Source organism: Anopheles coustani, chromosome 2 (genome assembly GCF_943734705.1).
Source record: "Anopheles coustani chromosome 2, idAnoCousDA_361_x.2, whole genome shotgun sequence".
NCBI classification, from domain to species: Eukaryota; Metazoa; Arthropoda; class Insecta; order Diptera; family Culicidae; genus Anopheles; species Anopheles coustani.
In genome coordinates this window covers 74,736,905-74,761,768 of record NC_071289.1, presented here as the reverse complement: position 1 = coordinate 74,761,768, position 24,864 = coordinate 74,736,905, and the positions used below count along the sequence as shown (strand labels likewise).

Sequence of the window (24,864 nt, the reverse complement as noted above, 5' to 3'; positions counted from 1 at the left end):
CTAACGATGGCCTGCTGGTGCGACGATGCTGTTGGCTAACGAATCGATGTTCTATTTTTAGGGATATAGTGGCTCGTGACTTAAAATCCGCCCTGAACAGTATCAAGCTTAGTGACCGTGGTGTGTACGTGCAAGCTTCAACGCTAGGTTCGCTCGAAGCATTGCTAGAGTTCCTGCGTACGTCGAAGATTCCGGTGAGTCGATGCTTTCATTATGTGCATCTTACTTTTAGCTGAGACGGTCCCACTGGGGGGTTTTGTAGACCTTGTCTTGGATAAAACTTTCTGAAATTGAAATATGTTTGGCCCAATACTGTTAGAATACATTCTTTATTATTGTGCAAATTTTTTTACATCAAATCCTTCACTCATTTCCTCGAATGGAATGTGTAGATCAGAACATCGTGGACAAGCTGAAATTTGACCGCACAACAAACAAGCATTTATCGAATTTTGGTTTAATAACATCCCGACATTCCACAACGGATGATTGCCGTTTAACATCAGTTTTTGAAATATTTACCAAAGGATAAAAATTGTAAGGACATCGTATCGGTTCTTTAATTTCAAAGGCGATTGAGTGTTCAGCGGCTTTGCTGTGCCTTGCGTTCCCAGTCTCTTCGACCCACCGTGTATACCGGTTGCATACATTTCGGCGCTCAGTTCGAGATGCTAATGCAGGCTGAAAATAATAAGATTTATTCAAACTTTTCCGAAGCATAAACCGATACTATGTGCAAATTAAGTGTATCTTTACATTTGTTTTTAACTATTTATATTTGGTCATTTTATTGGCAAAACATGTATTTTGTTTTTTGAGAAAAGAACGATATGCACTCCACAATACCAATCATAAATTTGTGGTTGAACGCCACTAAAACAAACTTTATGCAAAAGTCGCTCCAATGATGAATGGAGAAAGATCTCAATATCTTATATTCATCGGTTTGCCTTGTTTGCATCACACCCGCCTGTAAAATGGTTTCCAAAACGCTGTACCGAATGCTAGGCATTTTTTTCCAAGAAGAAGCATATTCTACCGACACGACGGTTTTTGATTACTCGATCAAGCGTGCTGAGCGATAACCAAAACGGAAGGCAGCGTAACCGGTAGCAGTGAAAACATTTATCTAGCAGTTTTAATCTCTCAATGTTTGCCTACCTTCTTTATTTGCCGTTCCGGTACCCTTCCGAGCGAGATGCTTCGTCAGCGGTTCGTTGCGTTGTGTCCAGCGAGTGGTTGACTGCATTGCGTCCCACGAATGCGTTCAACTGCTCGGAAGTGCAGTAGCTCCGGGGCACACAAACACACAGTACACAAAACGAAAATAAAAAAAAAAACAGTCCGATGTAAATCGGCTTATCCTCTTACCCTCGGTCGGAAGATAAAGCCATAAGCGTTTCCTGAACCCGTATGACTTCCACCCGGCATACAAGCGACGGAGCGAAGCTGGGACGCTAGTCTTCGTTTTGCTATTAATGCTGAAGCTGAACGCTGTGCGGGAGGACCGGCACCGTTCGGTGTCTTCTTTCGACACTCAGAGCGATCAGCTTTACGATAGGGTAAAGGACAACAGGCAACATGAATAACCGGATCGCAAGAGCGCCGACCCGTTCTGCGGGATGCTGCTATATCCCCAGAAGACAACATTGAACCTCCCCGGAAGGAATGCGCGGAAGTGGACGTGGGTAAAGCTGATCAAGAAGGTGGACGCGACGATTATAGGTCCGATTGGATGCGGCTTACGGATGCGTAACACAGGGGTTTTTGTGAATAGGAATTCCTCATGCTGTTGCTAATCCGTTTATTTCCCTTCAAAGTTTACAAACACACGCAGAATATGTTGAACACAAGAAGAAGATGTTTCGTGTGGACGATTCGTTTCAGTCTACCAGTTTTGGGTTGCTCCGGAGCATCGTGCCTCCTACATGCTTGTGTCACGATCGACCAAAGAATCAGTCTTGAAGGCTTAATACAAAACACATTTCTTGTACCATCTAAATGAAAACGAAACGATTTAACACGATGGTGTTTTGTTTATCGACGTTTTTAAAGCAAAGACGGAAGGATACTTTTTTTTAAATAACTGTAGAAAACTCATATATTATTGCATTATTATATCAGTGTAAAAAGCTGATGAGTTTTCTAATTTTTAATTTCAAAAGTCTTATTCTACTACACACTCTTTTCATTCGTCGATCCACCGATGTCGGATTCGACTTGTGACTTTAGTTAACCTCTCGATTTACGCTTCTAGCTGCATGTTAATATCGTTTACGCTCAATACCTACACGCGTTCGTGGTATAAGGATTCCTTCAAGGTGACTTTTTGCGATGAATGAAACAGATCTTCCATTCAACAGATACGATACCTGCGACGATACGATTTCAATACTTCCGTTTGTTGGTTAATCGCTACCATCTCGGTGGACGCCTTGTGATATTCCTGTTTTTTTTTCATTTTTGCCGTTCTGACTTCTATTGGAGGCAACACACCATCATACTTTTGCAGTTCATCATCCTTCATCATCGTTCGGGGCCACCTTCGGGTTTGCTGGTTATGGGATTGTGTCGTTGAAAATATTTGCGTTTTTCATTCGCTGGACTACTTGAGCTACCCATGCGTATGTGTGGCTGTGTGTGTTGGCGCGACTGATGAATTTACATGGGCGTACCGCACGGTGCAAAATATGTTGTCCGAGCTTACGGCTTTCGGGGATATCTTTTTATACTTTTTTTATTACTGATTTAATGTTGTCTTGCTCCCACTTCCTTCTCGAGAGCTTTTGCGACCAAGAAGGAGGAGAGTACACGTCCGCGAACAACGTGCAATTGACAAACGTCACATCCGGCGAACTCTGTCGTGGGCAATCCCGTTTGCCGGGACCGTGTCCGTTCACTATCGATTCAGATACGGGCCGCTCGGTTTCGTCTTAAACATTTGTTTTTTTTTCCTCGATTTTCGCCGTTGTTTTGTCATCCACGGGCACCCGTGGGTAACTTTTAGTGTTTCATTAACGGCTCGTGCGTTCGCGTGTTGACTTTTGGCTAATATTTGTCCACCGGGGGACCGGGCGGCCAAATCGGTCGGTGCTTAGCAGGCGGAGGGGGGTGCACGAGGGTGCGAAAAACTGGCCAGAGAACAGTGGTTCGCTCACGCACCAGGGGTGTGTGAGTCATTGCGTGTTCTGTTTTTCGACTCTACTAATAAGACATCAGGGGTGGGAAAGCGGCCCGGACTGTTTACCTGCCGGCGTCTTGGGTATTTAGCGGGCCACTCCATTCATCCGGCACCCGTGCGCTCTGTACATCGGGGCTGGGCGGATGGTAACGGTGGGTGTGGCGTACTTTAACATTCATATGGAACGTGGTCGAGAATCGACTTGAGGATAGTTACTGTGGTTAACTTCAGTATCATTAGCAAAGTAATTTGGTACTGATGGTTTGGATCAAAACTAAAATCATGGAAAAGCGCTCCAACATGTAAAATATCATTTTTAGGCATTTGATGGAAAAAGAAAATTAAAACTATTTGGTTCCCTATTCAAAATCTTGTAATTTACATATTTGTTTATTGTTTAGAGCTATTATTTTAAGATTAGTAAACTGTACAAAACCGGGATAATATACGGAGAAGTGATAAATCTCTATGACTATGATAACGATTCAAATCCGGTGCTTTTCGAGTGTTCTGCTGATTGCTACAGCTTACTTTTAATCTTCCTCTTTTCTCTGGATTGTTTGTGCTTTAACCAAAAACTGTATGTTGTTAACGATTTAAAACGGCTATACCTGAATGCCTGTTAGTTTTCTATATTATACGGCTCCGATTTTTTGTCTTAATTGTTCTGACCGATCTGTTCAGAGTTGTCTTCCAATTACCCTTTCCGTTTCGCTCGTGTTATCTTATGTGAATTTTTGCATTTTGATCACAAAAAAATAATGCAATGCCGAGCAGCAAAACCGATTCCAAAACCGAATTCACATTCCAAAACGGAGTCGTCCGTTCCGGGCTTCGACTGGACGGAGAGGATTTGTGAATTCCTCTTGTTTTATTGATCATTTTTGTCACCAACTGGGGCTGTGTTACGAGCGATTTCGTTCGACCGGAAATCGACGCGAAACGGAGCAGTCTAAAATGGTCCATTTTTAACACTTTCTGCTTAGCAAACAAGAAATCTGAACGACCTAAAAAAAACGAATACGAAAATTAAAACGGTTACGATCTTCGGCGAGGTGTGATCGACGTTCCATTTTGTGGAATGCTTTCAACGCCTCCTCGCTAGTCGTCCGGGGTAGAGGAATTCAAGGACGAGCGAGAGAAGATACGCCATAGCAGGGAACATCGGTTTTCGTGACGTTTCTGTTGGATTAGAGAAGATGGCTGGGATAATTGAAGTGATCGATCTGATTTGCATATTGATCAAACATTTCTGTTTTCATGTTCTAACCAATGTGAAATGTTAAAATATACATTTATCCGATTGGAATTTGTTTTGATTGAAGTTAGTATGTAGTAATGTAGGAAGCATAACTACTGTAACTATAGGTGTAGCATTTTATTTTGTGTACTTTGAAGGCGTCCCTTTGGATTCCGACGATGATTGAATCGCTCTTAAATTATGAAATATCGTGCTACACCTTTATGTCTAATATTAAACTCATGGAGTGTTAAAACGGGTTGTTCAATCGCTAGCCGGGGTCGATCAAAAGATCCCTGATTTATTTCACTGCTCCATTAGTTGTCAGAAGATATCGTCCGGTCAAGTGGTCCGTATTCTCCTTGCCAATTGTCATTTTAAAAATTGGATATTTGAGCTTTTGTCAACTTTCTCCATAATTTTCGGAGTCTCTAGAGTGATAGCTTGCATCAAGTGGTTGATGCCCGTCTTGTAGTCTATGCAAGTTATGTTGATGTGGAGATTGAAGTTTCTCAAAGTCTACCGTTGTGTGCATTTGACGTCCGCATTCGATAGAAATTACGTGTTGCCTTACAACCCATGCAATATCGCCTATAGAAACGGTATAACGCCTGGTTTGAGTTGGCGAACGAATTGCGAGACTGTGTGTCTCAACGGTGGTGGTTTGGCCACAGGGAAAGGTTCCTCCTCCACGCTGGAGAATGCTTTCAACCGTTGGGTTGAACGACGCACTGTCGTAGGTGTCGGCGGGTTTGTCGAAACGCACGGCGGGATGAGATAGACGGAGACGGAGTTGGCGCGCATAAATCGATGGCCCGGCCAGTGCGTCGTGCCCGGACGTCGTAGGTGGTGATGTCGAACGATGGTGTGAATGATTGGAAGCGAGAGAGTGTGTGTTTCAGTAATGAGCTTATTTTGCGTTCGTGGGTTGTCTGGAAGGTATGGAACAACCCTCGACACTTCGCCATCTGGTGCCGTTTTGGGAGATTTTTGTCGGTCAAATCTACGCTAAAATCTCTCAAACCGATTGTTTAAATACTAGAATTATGTTTCTGAGGTTTTGAAGGAATCCGTTTCTAGAACAATGCTGTATAGAAAACGATTCTCCCCCTTTACTCTTTCCCGACACGGACAACATGATTTTGCGCGTGGTTTCTTGGTACCTAAGTGTTACTAAATAAATCCAGTCTATTTTTAAGCCTCCCTTCACTTACTGATATTAAATCGTTTACTGAGCAATTGGTACCAGTAGTAATTGACAATTAGCTGAATGTGATAGAGGGTCTTCGATGTGAACTGGTCAGCGCTATCATTTTCTCCGAGTTTGTTGTTCAGCGTCTATCAGCTTCTTAGGGCTTGTTGTTGTGTGTGCGAGCTTGTATTTTGTGTCAGAACGAAAATCCAAAACAAACCCTGACCAAAACGGTGTGGGGGCAGCAGTGGAGAGGAAAGACGAGGATTGGCTTATTGCTGTTTAATGACGCTTAACTGTCTGCACTCCTAGTACGACCTCCTCTCGCGGGGTCGTGTAAACATTGTAATGGGCCTGTCCGTCAACTGGCCACTGGTAACGCTGATAACGACCGGAAACGGTCCACTATCACCTGCGGTGGCAGGAACGGCAACAAACATAGGCACAGAGGTCGTTTGTGTTCGAATCGAACGTCTATCGGGCAATCAATTGGTAGTTTGAATAGATTATTCTCGGAAGAAAGCAAAAACAACATCGTTGAAACCATTTTCATCATTACCATTATCATAAACATTGAACGTAACCCAGTGCACAATATTGTTTGAAACAATTTCTTTTAGCCCATATACGTTATGAAAGGAAACTTGTTGCCTTAAAATGTAAACTATTACAATTTTAATGGTTTTAAACAAGCAAGACTTGCTCAGCGTTGTTCAAACAGTTGCGAAGACGTAACGAGCTCTGATGGGAAGAAATATCATTCAAGTGAAAACACAAACACACACACACTCGGGGACGATAAAGCATGAATGAATTGCCAAGTGGAGCACACCCCCTAGGAACACTAGGGCCTGTTTACCGAACGAGGACAGGCCGGGAAGTGGGTGAAACGCTGACGACGAATCCCCTATCATTTGGAGATGGGAAAGCTGCTGCAGCTGCGCGGGGGCTGGTTTGCACCGTCGGCGTTTGGGGCGGATCGAAATCGGCGGGGTCGCCACCACACACCAACAACACGAGGTGGCAGGGTGTTGTTTCTCACGTTTTTGGCTCGGGGTTGGCGTTGGGCAACCCCTTGGGCGGTTGCCGTGCGCGATCCCTTCTTCGCAGTAGTTGCAGCAGCTCGCGGACGCGCCCGGTCATCACCAGGGACCAGGACATCGTAACGGACGTTGGGCACTAAACGTTGGCTGTTAGCGTGCGCTGGCGGAAGCAATCGTTAAAAACCAGGGCTGCCCTGGTGCAGTGGAACAGAAAACACCTCCCGCTTCTCTTCTCGTCACGCCGGTGGTTGGAAAACCGGGACGATCTGGGATGGACAAACTATTCGTTCCCGTTTTGTGAGCGGATTGATAAGTCGCTAGAGCTACATACACAGCTGATGGATTCGTCTTCAACTGTTACCAGAACAAATGTTAGGACTACCTTCCTGTAAACAGTTTTTCCTCTCTGAAAGGGTAATTTCTTAGCATAGACGCATAGATGTAATGGCTCCGTATCAGTTTGCATCCGATCGCATCATTTTGGTGTGCTGTCAACGCTGTCTCCTGACACGCATCACAGTCTACTGGATGTAAACAAATAACAAATGGAAAGTAAACAAATTTCAGGGTGCGTTGCTTTTTCACAGGGTGGGTTCGTACGAAAATTCTAATAAAGATTGAAAAACAGTACGGCTATATACGGAGGAACTGGTGCAACCGCGCCGGTCGTAAAGCGGTGCGACACCGTGAATTGTGCGGAATTGAGTGTTAATGTTCTTCATGAAAACATTATTACAGATTATCTTCGATGTTCGATTGAAAATCCCAACCCAAAATTAGCATCGAAAAATAGGTATTAGTAACACGAATTCAATCACACCATTTTAAGACCATTTGGTTAAACCAATAATGAATAAAAAATTTATTATTTTTAACATCATTCGTAAAAAATAATCATTGCTCAATGTTCGAAAACCTTACTTAGAGTAAATAAATCGTATAAGCAATAGTTGTCAAACAATGTTTTACGAAAAAATATATTAAGGCAGCTTGGCAGTAAATGTAATACACTGTTTACGACTGTTTTCGGTCATGCCCACTCAGGCAGTACTTACTAGACTTTTTTCCCTTTATTGGCGTGGATAGTCGGTTCTCTTGTACAGGACAGGATCCGGTTTCGGTTTGGATTTATTTTATAAACAGTTGTACAACATTTTATTATTGTACAGTGTTACTTTTTCCACCAAGAGATTGCTTCCTGGCACTTTTCAATCCACGTACTTTTCACTGGCCTTACGTCTTCTGGTGAAGCAGCCCCATCCTAGCGACAAGTTGCCAAGTGGCCCCCGGGTACAATCAGGCGGTTTGCGAATGTTGCGGTCTGCGCGGTGGAGTGGCGGTTGGATTGTTTTGCTGAATGAAATGCATCGCCTTCGGAGTCCAACCCCCCCCCCCCTCTCCATCCCCTCTCCCATGGTCTCGTTTGGTTGCATAAAAGCCGGAGGAAAAGTGCAGCGCAAACGAACGACGATGAACGGCTTCGAAACACGTTACCATCAACAAGGTTGTGGTTTTCTTTTTTCGGCTTGCGTCGATAAGAAGCGAGAAGAAGCATGAATGAGTCCGCATACAAGGGGTTACCCCTGGGGAAGGGAGGTAGTATGCACACCGCCTCCCCCTCAAGCCGCCGTAAGTCCCACTTTCCCGATGAACGGGAATCGCTTACGCGACAGCATTGCGGTGATGCAGTTTCGTCGCCATATTTGCGCCCCGGGATCGATCCAGATCTCTCGGTAGGGGCGAAAAAGGGCTCGCTGGCCGGGTTTATGTTCCATGCTGCCATGAATGAAGGTAAGAGGGGTGTAAGTTTCATTCACGAAAAAGTATCGAGGAAACGATACTGCGGTGCGGTGTGTCCTAGATTGCCGATTTTAGCTTCTCCCTCTTGGCGGACCGCGCTGTTTTATTCGGTTGGAGAAACGGTTTCCATCCGCGGACCGGTCACAAACATGTTTTCCCCGTTTAGTTATGCGGAAAATCTTCACTTTTACGACACCGGTGCGAAAGTTTACTGAACGGGCGTGCCTCTCTCTCTTATCGTCTTCGACGGTCCACGTCAAACGGTGGATGTTGTCGTGATCGTTTCATTGTTGCTTTTATCTGATCACCGGAACTGTGTCAGTGGTTGCGGGTTTCCAATGTGGTTCATACCGACTTGTTGTACGAATTTTTCCACCCGGGAACGATGTCATTTTTAAACCCAAGAATTTAGATCGTGTGAAACGAGAGTGGCCAAGAGGGTTGTCGCATTTTTGTCAAACTTTTGTGGATTGATGGTAAAGATTAAAGATTTGTTTTCTCCCATGTTTACTTGTTGTTCTCCATTTGTGTTTTTGCTCGAAAATTCGCTTCTAACTATGAACCTGCCCCACCCGTAAAAGGACGGACTGCGAATTATTTACGACTTGGGACGCGAGGCGGCTCTTCCGTTTATGAATGGAACTTGGAAAGAACGCAATTCCCCGGTGGAATGGGCTTTCTGGTTTTTTTTTTTGCGTTGACCATTTCGAACGGGGGGTTGACACTATACAGGGGTGAGCTCTTACCGGCGTCACACTCTAGTTGCTGCCGTGGCCCATCCGCCGTCCCGGCATCATCGGAGTCTGGTTGGGTTGGTCCGTTTTATGAATGGAGCAAACACTGCTCTATACGGAGGACGGGTTTGGAGATCGGCGGAGCGGAGGAGATCAACCGAAGTGAAACGGAGACGAGGGGATGGATGGGTGGCGGGCATCAGCATAACGGCGACGACTCAGTCCCATTCGATCCCTTCCATTCGTGGTCATTCACCGGTCGGTGGAAACAGGGAAGATTCCACCGTGTTGGTTTTTCTTTCCGGGCCTTGCTGTTGGTGTATTCTGCTTCTTCCCTGTCCGCTGGACAGTTGCCAGTTCCGCTCGGGAGCATTTCCTATATCCGTACGCAGAACGAATGCTTTTTGTCAGGTCGCGGTTATGGTTACGAAGAAGTGAGAACCTAGCCATCGTTCTGGAACTTTGCCGTGCGGGATAGGGTAGAGGAGAGTGTCGATTGCGCGGGATAGTTGGCCCCTGGCCAAGGGGTTTGGTTATGGGGCTTCGCGGGAACTTTTTTGCTCCGCCGATTTCCTGCCTGGTGCGCAATTGTGTGGGAAAGTGGGCGATGGATAGAACGTCGTGCTTTGAGGCGTTCCATTTGGTGCGTAGCGACTTTGGCACAGGTCTCCGCCATGAATGCCTTCAGTAGTTGGTGCTTTCTTTGTGTACAAACCTACCCAATCGTGTCGGCTAGGGTATCGGAATGTCGACAAGGTGGTCCTGCTTTTTTCTTTTCAATAGAAGTATAGTGAATAAGATAATTGGAGGAACTTTTCTTTGCACATGGTTTTGAAGATATAGTAAAATTAAAAGTTGAAACTCACTGTTTCGCCAAATCTATAAACCATATTGTGTACAGAGAGCTTCATCTATGTATAGTTTGAAAACAACCAACTCCAAGCACAAGCATCGGACATTTATTGTTATGAATATGTTGAATATCAAATTTTCCAAAGAGACGGTATTTGCTTCAGAAGGAATGGCCACATCTAAACAGAAATTTGTCAACCCAGTTCCCAGTTTTAAAGTCGTCAAGCAACTGTTCCTACAGTCCTATTCCCTACTTTTGATTCCTCTGTTTACAATTAGCACAAGTATAAAAGGAAGTCAGTCGATAAGATAAAAGCGATATACTGAGTATAGTACCCTTAAATATCGTTCCAAAATGGTTGAACATTATATTCGTGGCGACCATCGGTATGAACTGGGCGTACCCTGAAATCTAATCCAAAAAGAGTTCGCTGAACGCATTTCTTGAGAAAATTTTCAAACATTCTATGTGTATCATCATTTAGTTCTTTATAGAATACGTATAATCACAGCTTTTTTTCAAGGATTACACCTATGTTCTGTGTCACATAATTAATTCCAATTGCTAAGAAACTCATCAGAATTTGGTAATATTCCGGATGGCTATCATGGAACTAATTCTGTATAGTTCCCAGCCTCCGGGTTCTTTATATATCTCCTTATGAATGAGTAGATTCTAGGCAGAGCTGAATCCATCAAAACGATGAACTTTGTGGACTACATAGTAATGTGTATCCCTTAATTCTTGGGATAACAACCATTTAAACCCGTAATTGTCCACGGTATAGCTGTTGAACGCGTGGTAAACAATATGTCGATTGCTAATGCCATTCCAAATGATTATATCGACCATTTTGAAGTATTATTGCCGTAAAAGAGAACGATCATCTGAAGTAACTGGTACAACCGGAACGAGGTCCAACCCCAGCGTGGGTCTTCCGATGTGGTAAAACATTGTAATTCGCATCAATCACAGTTCATTCCGAACGGGATTGAAAGTAATTTTACATTTGCGCCCCCCTGTCTTCCCCTCTATGCCCTTTCCACACCGCTTCCTCATATGCGGCGGTAATAACGAGGAAGAATGTCAAGGCTTAAATGTAAAGTGCATTCGAATCGCGCTCGTACCACTCCCGGACTGAAGGTGCTTAATAATAATGTCATTCTAGGCGCAGTAAAACAAAAATAAAATGAATCCAAGCCTTCCCTTTCCCCTTTATTTTCCTTGCCGCACCTCCATTCCGTTCTACCAGGACATTGAATGGACCGTGCTGGCGACGCCGAACCTCGTCGACGCTGGTCACGTCTGCAACATTGCAGCTTTCAGTAGTGCCCTTGCACTCCACGACGACCGTGATGCAACCCTCGCATCCGCGTCCCCGTGGGGCCACTCCCATTCGCTGCTATCGAGTCGTCACGTCAACGCCATAAAGAGTCAAACTTTCGAACCGTTTCGAAACCGGTAACTGCATGCAGCTTATCCGTCCGTCCATCCGTCCGCCGCCTGCCCAATGTCATTGTGGTTCACGGAGGAGGAGGAGGAGCACTTTGAAGCACCAAAACGTACGGCTCGAATTACCTCCAAAGCTGCAGCAATGGCCACTGCAGTTGATTATGATGCCGTACGTGCGCAAATCCTTACCGGATCGGCGCTCATTACCGGGTTGTTGTGCCGAATCGTCGGAGCCATTCTCCGGTCTCGATCGTGAACGGATCGTGGCCAATTGTGGTTGCCGCCGAGATTTACAGCCACTCGCAACACCTTGACTGGACGCTGGCGGAATGTATGATTTGGGTATCTCTCGTGGTGTTGCAGTTGGAGAGCCGCTGGGTTTCGCCTCGTTATGATGGAAGGATGCAATGTGAACGAGTCTTTACTACCTTAGAGAAATGCAATTCTTTTTCGTTAAATCGTTCGGTGGTTCGTTAGCTAATATCTAACATAAGAGGAACTAGAAGAAGTGAGTGAATATCTCATATTCTGTTGTTACGTCGAAAAGCGTAACTTCTCAATTGTAATCGCTTCTTAAGATCAGTTTTCCGTGAAACATCATTATCGGTTCGCTAGACGTTTAAGTTGACTTTTGCAATTTACAAATATGTTATAAATACAAACTTTAATTGTATGTAAATAATTTCCCTTAACTCCAAATCGCTCACAAAAAGTATGCAAGGACTCCGTCCGGGGTCCATTTGTATCCACGTTGTCTCATCATTCACGTTGTAGGATGTGGGATTTTAACAAGTCGCTGGTACTGATTTTTTTAATTGTTTATAACTCTCTCAACTAATTCGTAAGCTTGGTGTACATTTTATACTTCTACTGGAAAACCAATAAGGATTTTTTATCAATGAAATTATTACTATGGTCCTTCGTTATACAGATCATCATCTGGAATAAAGGGTGTCCCCGGAAGTATAAGCATGATTTCTAAATTGCGTTTTTGGAAAACGAATGACGCCAAATAGTTGATTCTTTGGGTGTTTGATTGTTTATATTCAAACCTACTAGATAGTGCATCGAAACTATTTTTTCAACCGTTTCTGTTAAAATGCGAGGCATTTCTGTTAAAAAGCGCAAAAGCGTTCTGCACAAATGGTGCTCGACTCCTAACATTTCGCTAAGACAATTAGCAAAATCGGTAGGTGTGAGTATCGGAGCCGTACGAATCGCCATCCAAAAGTTTCGGGAGGTGTCCGGCTTCGATGATACGCCGAAAAGTGGTCAAAAACCTGGTCCTATCGACCAACAGTTGAACCGGGAAAGAGCAAAAGCATTCAAGCAAAAATAGTAAAGTTCCATTCGCGATGTACTAGTAGCTCAACAAATGGGTACCTCAAAAAGTAACGTCCAATGTGCAAAGGCAAGATTGAATTTAAAATCGTATAAAATCCAAAAGAAATCGAAAGGGAGGGCAAATCAGGTCGCATGCGTTAAATATCGGGCCCGAAAGCTGTACGACAAGCTGCTGTGCGGCCAATCCTCATTCATCAGCTCGACTATGAGTCGGCCAAGACCAGACCAATTGAGATATTTTGGGCGCTAACGAAGGCACACTTGAGAAAACATGTTAAAGCTGCGGAAAACATCGACAGTTTTCAAAAAAACTGTAAAACCGTTCAAAAGTGTCGAAAACCGTTCTCGACAAGTCTGTGCTGAGTCATATCGGAGGCGAAAGATCAAAAGTGCGGTGATTAGCATTCGATAAAATTTTTCAAATTTTTTTTTTTCACAAATAGTCCAGAACAGAACCCAAAAACAATTTATGAAACAAAAATTCAGTTCCTGGAACAGGTTTTATTTTTTACCTAGCTTTTAAATCGTGCCTATACTTTCGGGAACACCCTTTATTTGTTTTTATTTTCCATGACATTTAGTATTACGTTTAAATTGCGATCGTTATTCCTACCAAATGTATTGCCACGTAATGCATCGATAAAGGGATGTCAACCTACGCGGCTTGTACGTTGTAGTTGCTCCGATGGCAGAGGCTTCAGTGTGGGATTGTCGTCGAATGTAATCAACATAACTCAAGCGGCGAGTATCATCTTCTTCCTCCTTCCCCGTACGCCAAAGTGCGGCCTAACTCTATAAACCTGCCGCTGTTCACGTGTCACTGGCATGTCTGTCGAGTGGTGACCGTGTGGTGCCGAACGTAACCTGTCCAGGTGACCGTTTCGAGCTCGACGGTGTCGAATTATGGTCATCCAAACCCGAACGGGGGTCGACTTCCTTCGACGCCGTGGCATGGCGTGCCGAAAGTGGAAACCACCTGTCACCCACTCGGTGACTGTGACAGGTTGGCGATCGTAACGCGAGACGTATCAATCACACCCATGCGCGATCCTAGAATTACTCCCTTTACACTCCGTCCCGGTTCGCGGTTCCACCCACGCACGGTAGAGATTGTTCGATCGCTGATCGCAAGCCTCCCGATCCTGGCCAACAAGCGCCCTCCGCCAACGGTACAGTCGTGTCATAAGTTCCCCCTTTGTCGTGCTGCGAGTGTGTGTCGCCCGGATGTAGGCTGCTCGCGCCCGCTTTGTATTGGCATGCGGGAGGGTGACAGATCACGATACACCTTCGCAGTTGGTAGCTTACCGCCAGCTCCAGACTTGGAAAGACTGCGTGTTAATTGCGCCAATGTGATCGTCCCTCGCAAAAGCCCGCCACATTCCAGTCCGAGCCCGGAACGGATTTAAGCTCCCACGCTGTGCCACTCCAGGAATGTGCCAGAAGCCCATCCCGCGAGCTCCGCTGACCCCAGTGTTACTTTGTCTGCTTGGCGTAAGAGAATGTGGTCTTCGAACCGAATTGCAAAGCACTCACGATCTCGTTGCGTTCGTTGTACATCCCCCAAAACCCGAACCCTCAAAGTGCCGACCTCACACGCATTCCATTCGCATTCCAGTCATACGGGGCTTACCCGGACGCGGTCGTGATCGTAAGTCGGCGGAAAGAGGCAACGAAACTGAACAACATAATGATGATAATAACGTGCGCCCTTACGCTCTCGCTCAAATATTCCATGGAGGAGCCAGCCGTAGTTCCATTCCCGGGCCAGTCTGGCTCCAGCGAACTTCTTGGTCAACCCGGCCCGGTGCATCATCGGAGCGGGGGTGAACGGACGATGCTGGCTTTTTGCTTTATTTTCTCGCGCTATCGCGTGGAAGAATCTGTCGTGGAAGAAGACATTTTCCCACCAAAGATATTCAACAAAGTTTGCAAGTTTTGAACCCCCACCATTCGGAGGTTCGTTGCGTAAGTCCGCGAATAGTTGATGAACGGATCAGGAGACTCTTCTTGCTTAATTTTTGGAGGAAAATTCGTTGATATATTTCTTTGTATAGATTTGCTATAATCCCGGCTGAAACCGATTTTCGTAAGTTATTTCACAACTTTTAACTGAATTCTGTTTCATCTCTCATTGGGCGAATAATAAAAAGCAGATAAACACGGGTACATATGCTATACATAAACATATCCTACACACAAAAGAAGAGAATGTTTTACAAAGCATCGTGGACGCGGTAAATATTTTCTCATACTTGAAAAATCTCAGTCCCAGCCAGACTCAATAGAAGAAAATCTAAAGTGACCTTATTTCATCTATTTATTTTTGATAATTCTGCGCTTAGTTTATGCTATCCAATGATTTTAGCCACAATGTTGGCGAAGAGTGTTCTAAAGAGTAATTTTCTGTTAGTACTAGTTTAAAGTTTATTTGTCATTTCTTGTCGGAGTTGTCTATCGGAACTGTTTCCCAAGTGACAGCAAGGTAGCGTTTTTAGCGTACAATCCAAAACTCGTAATATCCGTGCTTGGTCTATACAAGCGAACTGCTGTACTGCCGCAAATTGGCCTCTGCTGGTATGTGGCCGGTCAAAATTTTGCCCCAAACAAAAAAAAAAAAAAACGGGCAGCAGCCATATTGCTTTAAATTGGCAGCGACAAAATGGCTTCTCCAGGGGTCCTCGGTTGCCGGCTCGGTGCCAAAGGCCACTCGGAGTGCTACTAATGGCCTAATTTAGCTGGCAAACGGCTGCTGCCCGGAGCTGCACTAACCCTGGTCCGGGTCTTATGTAACCGTTATGTATGTATTCCGCCAGCATGTGGTGCCCCCGGACAGCTCGACGGGTAGGGGGCGGGTGGAGTAGATGGGAGTTTTGTTGGAAAGCCGCCCATGCCTTGGTTGCATAGTCAGCGACTCTGCGCCCTGTTTGTCGGTGGTGGTTACGGTGGGTTTGAAGGTGGGATTGAATGAAATATCAATGAATGTAATTGGATACAGTTCCCCCCTCCCCCCAATCCCGTTCAACCCACCCCCGTCAACCCTGTCGCCAATTACCCTCGCCAGTTTACAGATGGTTGTATCACATGATCGTTGGAGCACCACATCGCCCCGGAGGAACCTGGGTGGCGAGGAGGGCGAAATATATGGTTCGCGCTGTCGCCATTCGGGCCAGAGATTGTGAATGGATCCCCCACCCACCCCGCTGGCCCCTGTCCGCGTCTTTCGAATGGGCCTAGGCGAGTAAGCGAGCGAGCAAGCGGCAGAGAGAGAGCAGCTGTCGCGGGACACACACACCAACACTAGCGCCATTGGATCGAAAAACCATGAATGAACGAAACCACCCTCCCACCCCCAACATTGAACCAGCCGGGCGAGGCAGGAGGGTTGAGCACCGGGATGCGGAGAGGCTGCGCTTGTTTGTTTGAGGTTCTGCTCTCGATTCGATGCTGTGCCATACAGAGACAGCCATCACAGGGCGTTGTTGCCACGCAACACTGCGGACGCCCACACACAGCCACATTCGCTCGGTACCTACACAAGCGCACGACCTCGTGCAACCCACTCGCGATTGTTCTGCGTTTATGTTGGTCGGTTTTTGCGACTCGCTGCGACGTAAGCTCGGCACATCCGGAAGGATTGCATAAAGCAAATCTAGCCCGGGACCTGCGGAGTTATCGTTTTGATAAATGAATAAATGTAAAGCAACCTTATTGTTTTTCTCCGGGGTCTGATTGCAGTTTTTTGGAATGCTTGATAACTCTGCAATCATTCTGTAAAACACTCTGTTAGGGAAGGAAAATGTAACTGAAAGTGTATTAAAACTAAATACTAGGAACAGAATTTTTACAATTAATGCTAAACACGAGTTCACGAAGGATAATTTTCATCTCCAAAAATTCCAACATGTCCATTCTTATCAACTTGCCCTGCGCAAAACTGACGTTAAACTTAACGAATCCCTAAAACCGGTTTGTGTAACCTACTTTTCCATTTCATCGTTTTATTAATTGCGTTGGTTTGGAACGCGTGTGGTCATGTATATTATTTTTTATTCTTTTGCGCCTCGGAATTCATGCAATGATGGTGTGATTGACGTAAACGTCCTTGATAGTTGCATGTAAAAAAGTTGTACAAGTAGAAATGTAAGCATATTTATGTAACACGCACTGTAAAGGACATTTTATAAAAAAATAATTGGGGGTGAAGATATTTTTTAAAAATCGTAATGATTTCAGCTCTCCAGGATCGTAAATTTTACATCCTGATAGTTGGAATGGGTTTAAACACTTTGTGGAGACGTGCGGTTACTTCAAAATTTGTAATTTTTACTCCTGGTTCGATTTCAAACAATATTGACTAAAAGAATTATTCACTTAAAACAGAACTGAGTGTTTCTGTTCTGATCTCCTCTCATTTAGCGTTTTATACTCCTGCAGCATGTACCTTGTTTCCTATGATTCTTTGATTTTTAATTCTAATTTTACGATTCACTAGCAATACTGATTTTTTTGGGAAATGGAAAATAAAAACGAAAATCTATCTATATAGTGATAATAATTCGAACTAGTTACGTCGAAGGTAAATACAGTTTACAGAACCCGACACAACCGCGCGTATCTCGGACTACTCTTTCCGGTTACGTCAGGAAGATAGATTGATCGGGTATTTCTTCTGTTGCACCGTATCAGATATTGGCCACTGGCCGGGCTGATTAATGCATGTAACGATCTTGACGTCGTCGTCTGCCGGACGGATGTGTTTCGGTGTTTCTGAGGGGTTGTTTTTTCTTCCCCTGCTTCCAGGGGAACCGGGAGGGGGATGCCGGCGACGGTGGGCGTCGGGAAACATAAGAAAACACCGCGCGACGACCCGTCTTTGCGCGTGGGGTTGCGCAGTGTAGCGTAACCATGGTTTTCTTCTCCCTTTTTGTGTTTTGCTTTTGCTTTTGTTGGTTGGTGCGCTTTTCTTTGCCCACCCGTTTCAGTGTTTTTCTTTCACGACTATTTATGAATGGGCTTGAAACTTTTTATTCAATGGCCGAGCGCCGTTTCTCCACGATCGTTCCTACTTATGAATGGGCGACGAGGGCGGCGATGCTGTGTGTGTGTGCGCGTGTGTGCGTGTAACAATTGTGAACAGGCGTATCCGAAGCTGAGGGGGGAGGGACGTCGGTGAGGGAAAAACGTTGTCCTCTGGTGGATTTTTCCTTCCCTTTTGTTTCCGATGCGAGGGGCGCTTGGGGGAAAATGAAGAAAAGCGACAAAGGCCTTTCCATGCATATTCATATCTTGGGAGTGTGAAATAAGCAAAACCTAAAACAAGAAAACAGCAAACGAAGGAACGTGAAGTAACTTTCGCTACGAAGTGTGCAGTGTAGGGTGGGCGAAAAGTGAACGGGAAAACATCGTCCTCCGTGCGGGTGCTCGGGGGGAAGGCGGTGGAAAGCGGTTTGCGTAACGAGAAAGTAACAACTTGCGGAACAGTGTGTGGTTTTTTGGCATACGTTATGAAACATTATTATTTTTAATTATCTCCACTTCGAGCAGAGTTTTCGATTTCTATCCCAGGTTTGTTTTTCCCTGGTCAGATCTTTCGTTTCCATTCATCGAAGACGTCGCTTAGGTTGAAGAATCGTAAAGTCTCGTTTCCTTCCTGCCGAACGCCGGCAGCCCTTCTTGTGCGGTGTTGGCACTCGCGATGAAGAAGGAAATAAGGCATGAAAAGGGAAGAAAACCCCGGGACTCGAAGGATTTATTTATTCATTCCATTTGATGCGGCACGCACTGCGTCTTGCCTTATGCTCGGGACGCCGGAAGGAAACCTGGCTGTGGGTACAGTGGAACGTTACGCCCCGGTAGTGCTTTGGTAGCGCGGTGGGTCGACTTCTTCCACGATCACGATCTTGATCGCGCCACGGGCACGTTCTAGCGTATATCCGGTTTGCCTTACGGGAGTTTGGTAAGATTTGAAGCGCAAACTGTACGACCCTTTGCGCCCGCCCGCCCGACGCTGCCTATCTTGGTGGCATTTGTCTAGTTGATGCGTGCGTTTGACTTTGTTTGTGTGCAGAGTGCATGTGTCTCGGGTTGTAAATACAGTGTGTTGTAGCCCCATACAAACAAATCAATCAAGCTCAACACTACCAATAAATTCTATGAAATGTCTTTACCATAAATTTTAATATTTGTTTTGAGTTTTTACATGTTTGGTATAATTGTTTCTCTCTGTCATGGATCATTCTTGCAATAAAGTAGTAACGATAAATGCAAACTTCAAGTGTTTCGCAGCGCTTTGAATGTATTCTTTTATTTGAATGAATATAATTCAGTAGATGATGCTCTTTTGTCTCGAAATTTTTAATTTCGTATTTTGAAAACCTTGAAAAACTAAAACGCATTCATGCAGTTGTGATTGGTTTTTCCTGTGGAATTGTAGTGTAAAAATTCAGCATATATTTTAAGGATATTCTGGAACAATTTTTTTCATTTTTAATACTGCCTCACAGTCCCCAACAATGAGTTTCATTTTCAACTGACCTCCATCTAACGTAATTTATGTAGAAGCGATAGTGTGTTTCTTGTGATACACTTACTTCTTGCAACAATGGATACTTCCAAGTTAATTTTTTTTTTGTGAGTCCGTCAAATTCCGAATGCTTCACGTGATTTATGCGCAATAAGCGACTGCCACGCGGCGTGCTTTATTCACCCACGTTGTGAAGGAAACAGAAATGACGCAAAACCCTCCCCACCCTGGCAGGAAGTTGCCGGCAGACGGACTTTCCTGCACTTCAGGAGGCAATAGGTGTAACCGGAAAGTTGAGCTCCTTCTCCACGGCGGTCGAAAAAAAAAACAAAAAAATAAATAAATAAATTCTCGGTGGTTTTCTTTCGTGATTAACATACATTCATGCGTGCAACCAGATGGAAGCGAACCACTTGAAGGTCCAGGTCCATTGGGGTGGCCAGACACCGTGATAAGTATTCCTTCTGCCGGACGGTACGAGAGCTCCGTGGGCGGTGCGTTTCTCGACCCTAGGGGCAGCACCACAAGGATGGGGACCTGGAGTGGGCACAACGGCGTTTAGGGCGGATAGTGAGGGCGCATCCCCAAGGTGGTCGTCATTAGGTGCCGCCTGGGATTCTTTCTCTTCTGGTAAGTGCTGTTTGCTTGCCGCTCTCTGTTCCGGTTTGGTGGTGTTTGGGAGAAACCCATCCTGGGTCTCTATCTTCGATCGCTTTGTGTAGATGCTGATGTGGGTGGTTCGGAGTCGTCAACGTCAACCCTGTTGGTGTGAAGTGAACTTTGGTTCTGCTTGTGTTTCGAATTCGTGGTTTGTTGGAAACGTTTATGAACCGATAAGAAATGTTTGGTCATGTTTGATTCAGTACGTCAACAGTAAATAGTTGGTAATAGACACAGCCATAAGGCAGGTACATAAAAGGCATTTGGAGAAGGAAGATTTTAATCACTTGAAGAATGAACACAGGAACACAAAGAACACAAAAGCATCCTCAAGTGTAGTAAAAGGAAACGATAGAGAGATAGAACTTGAAACAAACATGAGGTAGGTTCTTCTTTTCGTATTTCACTTGTCTTTCCGTCCGGTTTCAATAATACCATCCCAGATGTTGATAAATATAATATCCGGTGTGCTCCAAGAGAGTTTCCAGTAAAGCCCGTTTTGTTTTTGACATACCAGAAGAGCCTAGCTTCATTCTGTGTCATTTTAGGCAAGATTTAATTTTTTTTAGGATAGCTGTAAGCATTTTGTACTACTTTCCAAATTCTTCTTCTTCTTTTTGGCGTAACGACCTCTTGGTCATGCCTGCCCGTTAAGGGCTTACGAGACTTGTTTCCCTGTTGTACGTGGATAGTCAGTCCTCTCGTACAGGGGAGGGTCCGGTCTCTGTTGGGATTCGAACCCACGTCGTCGACTTTCCAAATTACTTTATGGTATTTGAACACCTTCTGGACTTGGGGTTTAGACATCTTGTCAACGCTGTTGGATCCTTTTTGTAATCCTTAAGTTTTCTTTGCTTTATTTTGTTTTTGTTCGAACTATCGAATAATATGGATATGGTTGGTACAGGACTCGACAAATGACAGAAATGTTCCAACCGCATAAAGCAAGTTAATTAAATATTCAACACAATGGTACATTGCAAGGTAGAAAAAAGTATTTTCTCAACAATCAATATAGTAGGATCGCTCGCATTTCAAATATAATTCATGCCTGCTCGAAGCGTCTACAAATTAAACCTGATTTTGGAGTTCTCCTCATTTGGTCAGCAACCCCCGGGTGATGCAGACTGGAACGTGATTCCCGTTTTCCGCCCGTAAAACTTGTTGTTGTCGTCCACCCAAGTAGGAGATTATGAATGAACGTAACACCACGTTGGTGTGTTGGGGTGTGCTGGGTGGTGGAGTCTGTTGTTTTGTTCTTTTGCCTGCCCATTTACATCGCCTTCAGTATGGTTGTGTACGAAGCTTTACACGTCTTCCTGTCTCACCCTTTCTTTCGAGCCGATAGATGCTTGTACAGTGTACGGTCATCAATTTATTGTCGTCAAAAGATACGCGGGATGTTGTCCTGTGTCGCACGTCTCGGGATCGGAATCAGGGCAAACTTCGTCGAGTGGACGGCGCCGGCTCAGAAGCTGGCCTGGGTACCGGTGTGGGGTCTCTACCGACCATTAATAAACGACGAGATCGAAGGGAAGCCGACGGGAATATGGATCGGTATATATAGCAGACTCCCGGGTTGCCCCACATTTCCGTTGTTCGCTGCCCTCCACCTAACCTAACCCGGTTGCGTAGGAGAAAAGCCCATGGTTTGTCGTAGGAGTCATTCCCTTATTCGAGGAATTCGACCGAAAGGAGGAGCCGATAGCGGGAGACAACATTCCATGATTTGCTAGAGTCTGGAAATAGTAATAGTAGCAGTAGCTGTAGTAGTAGTGGTTGGATGGTTCATAAATAATGAATGAATGTACGTCAAATCCAAGTAGGCGGATTGGATCAATTTTTTGTTCATCATACAACAGAGGCCTTATGTTCGTTCTTGTATTAGCACATTCGAACGTCATTTAAAACACATCATTACATTAGATTATTAAACTACATTATTTTTGTAGTAAATCTTATTGGATTGGCCTTTTGTTTCACATATTTTTAGGTTGGATAGAATATTTCATAAGATGTAATAACTTTTGAGAGACTTCTCTCTCCAAGCTCCTGTTTGAAACAAACCTGTACTAAGAGTGTATCCGTTTTCCGTCCAAACATGGACACTTGCGGCAAGCGGCGAATAGCGGTGCCTGTGCGATAAACGGTGCTGCTCATTTTGGGAAAGTTGTTTTTGTCCATTTTGATCGCACTTTATCATGAGACGCTTCGACACGCCATGTTGAGCCAATTTTTATCCGATGGAAAAAGCAACCAAGCCGTGCACTCGGGGGCTTATTACTTTTTATCTTATTATTCTGTATCCCGCGACCGGCCTCACCTTGTCCATCGGGTCCATTTTCATACTCCTCGATGCATTTCATATATTGGCGTTTCTGATGCGCTTCGGTTTCAGTCCTCTGCTCCGCCATCCTGGTCAGACACATACGGCATGTCTGCACAATTATCGTCTCCGCTTGTATGAGCAAACCGTAGCCTTCGAGTGTCCAGCTTCCAGCAAGTTTGTCCGCAAGAAATGACAAACGAGCCACGCAACTATCCATCTCCTCCCGTCGCGTGAGGTCTCCTTTTGGTAATGGTTCTTGCCATGTTTTTCTTTTTCCTTTTTTTTTCGATGGTATGGTCTGTTGCCTTTTGCTACCAGCGTCCACCACCAGCCACGGTGGATGGGTTGTCCTTCACAGTAAAGTTGCCTAACCTAGTCTCTGGTGGTTGCGTCTCGGTTGGCGCAGTTTGTGCGCCTATAGTTGGAAACATTGAAGGGATGAAGCGCGAAGAGTAGGCCTAAGAGTGGAAACTGGTCTCGTTGCATGAGCACCGTGAGAGGTTCATTCATAAAATCGGGCGTCAGTTAAGCGGCATGAATGAAATTGTGTCGATGGAAGGACGTTACGTGATGAGGCACCATTTTTTTTATATCATTATGATGGATTTCTTAGTTTTTGGGAGTCTAAGAATTGTTTAACTCTTAAAATCTGCAATGACATGGGGTGACTGATTTAAACTAGTAGACTAATTTTATTTCAAAGCTTAAATTGCATATCATTACAACGGATTAGTTTTCGCAAATGTTATTCATCCCACGAATCCCCTCGATATGGAAAAGGGGAAGCGTCTTCAGCACAATGATACATGTTTACATCGAAGGGGGTCCATCCGGGAAACGCTTTTTTCTGGTCCCATTTGTTGCACCGTTTTCCATTTGCATCAACAACGACGAGAGCAGCGCGGCATTCACTCGTGCACGAACCGGCAGCAGCCAGCACCAAGCGGCCTATAATCTCCACCGAGCGGCATAACGATGGACGGTCACCGTTTGTTCGTTTGCGCTCGTTTCGCAAGTGGGGCATTGCAAATAAAACTAAAATAAAAATAAATAAACACAGCCTATTCATACGCACTCCCAGCACCATAATCTAATACGTGACGGCCACTTCCGGGCGCGCGGTGTTATGCACAATTCGTTTCCGCTCCGGCCATTGGGGCGGCGCAAGATGGCATTTGAGTGCAATTGCATTTACTCACCTTCAACAGAGTCGGCGCGATATATAGTCCATTAGTTTACCTCCTGCTATGTTATTCTCATTCTATTCTATATACTTGTCATTGTTTAACAACTGTTATCAAATGCCCTTGCTAAACCGAGTCAACTCGATGCATAGTAGCTCTGCGAGAGTACATCATCTATACAATATGCTGATATATAATACAAACCTAAACAAAGTGACGAGTAAGCATTCAAAAATCACTGTTTAGAGTCAACTAAAGCTTTAGAACATCAGTCTTTAGTATTTGCAGCAAACTGTGTCGGTGGAATATTTTATAGCCAACATATCAACAAAATCAAAGATCCAATGTTAGCTTGCTCGTAAGATTTAGGGAGTCCTCGATGTATCTAGTCTTTTATTTGATTTCTTTAGCAAATGTTCCTTACAACAGTTCGTGCCTTAAAAAGAAGTGCATGTTTTTGCTATTCTGCGGGCCGTTTCTATATCTTTCAGTATCGCATCCTTATTCTAGCTATCGACAATGCTTGACAGCTTGAAAGAGCTATGGAAGTGACCGGGAGGCGGACCGGGAGAAACCCGCGGGACTGTGCGCTGTCGCGCGGAAGAAATAATGCATACATTATGCACACATAAATAAAATATTGAAACCGAGCGGAAGTTGCTAATAGAGACAACTCTCTGCCCGGGCGGATATGAATAAATATGAAGGAAGTGTTGAATTTATCCTCCGCTGCGCTCCACGGTGCAGTAGGGGTTCTCCACGCCACGGATACACGCGCGATTGTATGATCAGAAACACTCAAACAGCCATAGGGCAGAGCAGGTATGTGTGTGCCGGCTTACAAACTTATCAGCATAAAGTGACACGCATTCGTGCCCTTTTTGTGGCCATTGTTGGATAGTTGACCTGTTGTGGTCGGAATCTGCTGAGTAGAGCGGCGAGATCGGAACACGGATGGATCAGAAGTCGATGGCGCTGGATGCTACAGGACGTTATGCAACGGGGGACCATTGATATACTGTTTGTCTGCCGTTGATACTTATTAAAACCTTCGCATGGCAGAGGTTTGTCGAAATTGTTGTAGCTTCAAGTATAATTTTCACCTTCCATCGAGCTCTAAGGATGTCTTTGAACCGTCGCGCACCTCGCTTTTCTCGTTTGTCTATCAGGCGAACCCGTTTCCGAGCCCCGGATCGGGTTCCAATCTCAAACCGGTCAAGGTCAGTGGCTTGCTCTGTGCGGCGCTGTGTTTCCATCTCGATAAGAATCCGCGCCCCTGGTAATTATTTACCGAAGAGCAAACGGAGCGCGGGGTTGGCGCCGGACAGA

The 24,864-nt window shown here is 44.9% G+C and overlaps 1 protein-coding gene across 1 annotated transcript in view; it reads left to right on the top strand.

Moving 5' to 3' along the window:
* The window catches only part of LOC131266181 (eukaryotic translation initiation factor 5B), a 70,343-nt gene that overhangs the window by 3,289 nt on the left and 42,190 nt on the right, over positions 1–24,864 (top strand). The window contains exon 3 of the mRNA XM_058268559.1: positions 62–194. Coding sequence (XP_058124542.1) covers positions 62–194 — 133 coding nt within the window. The remainder of the gene's footprint in view (positions 1–61; positions 195–24,864) is intronic.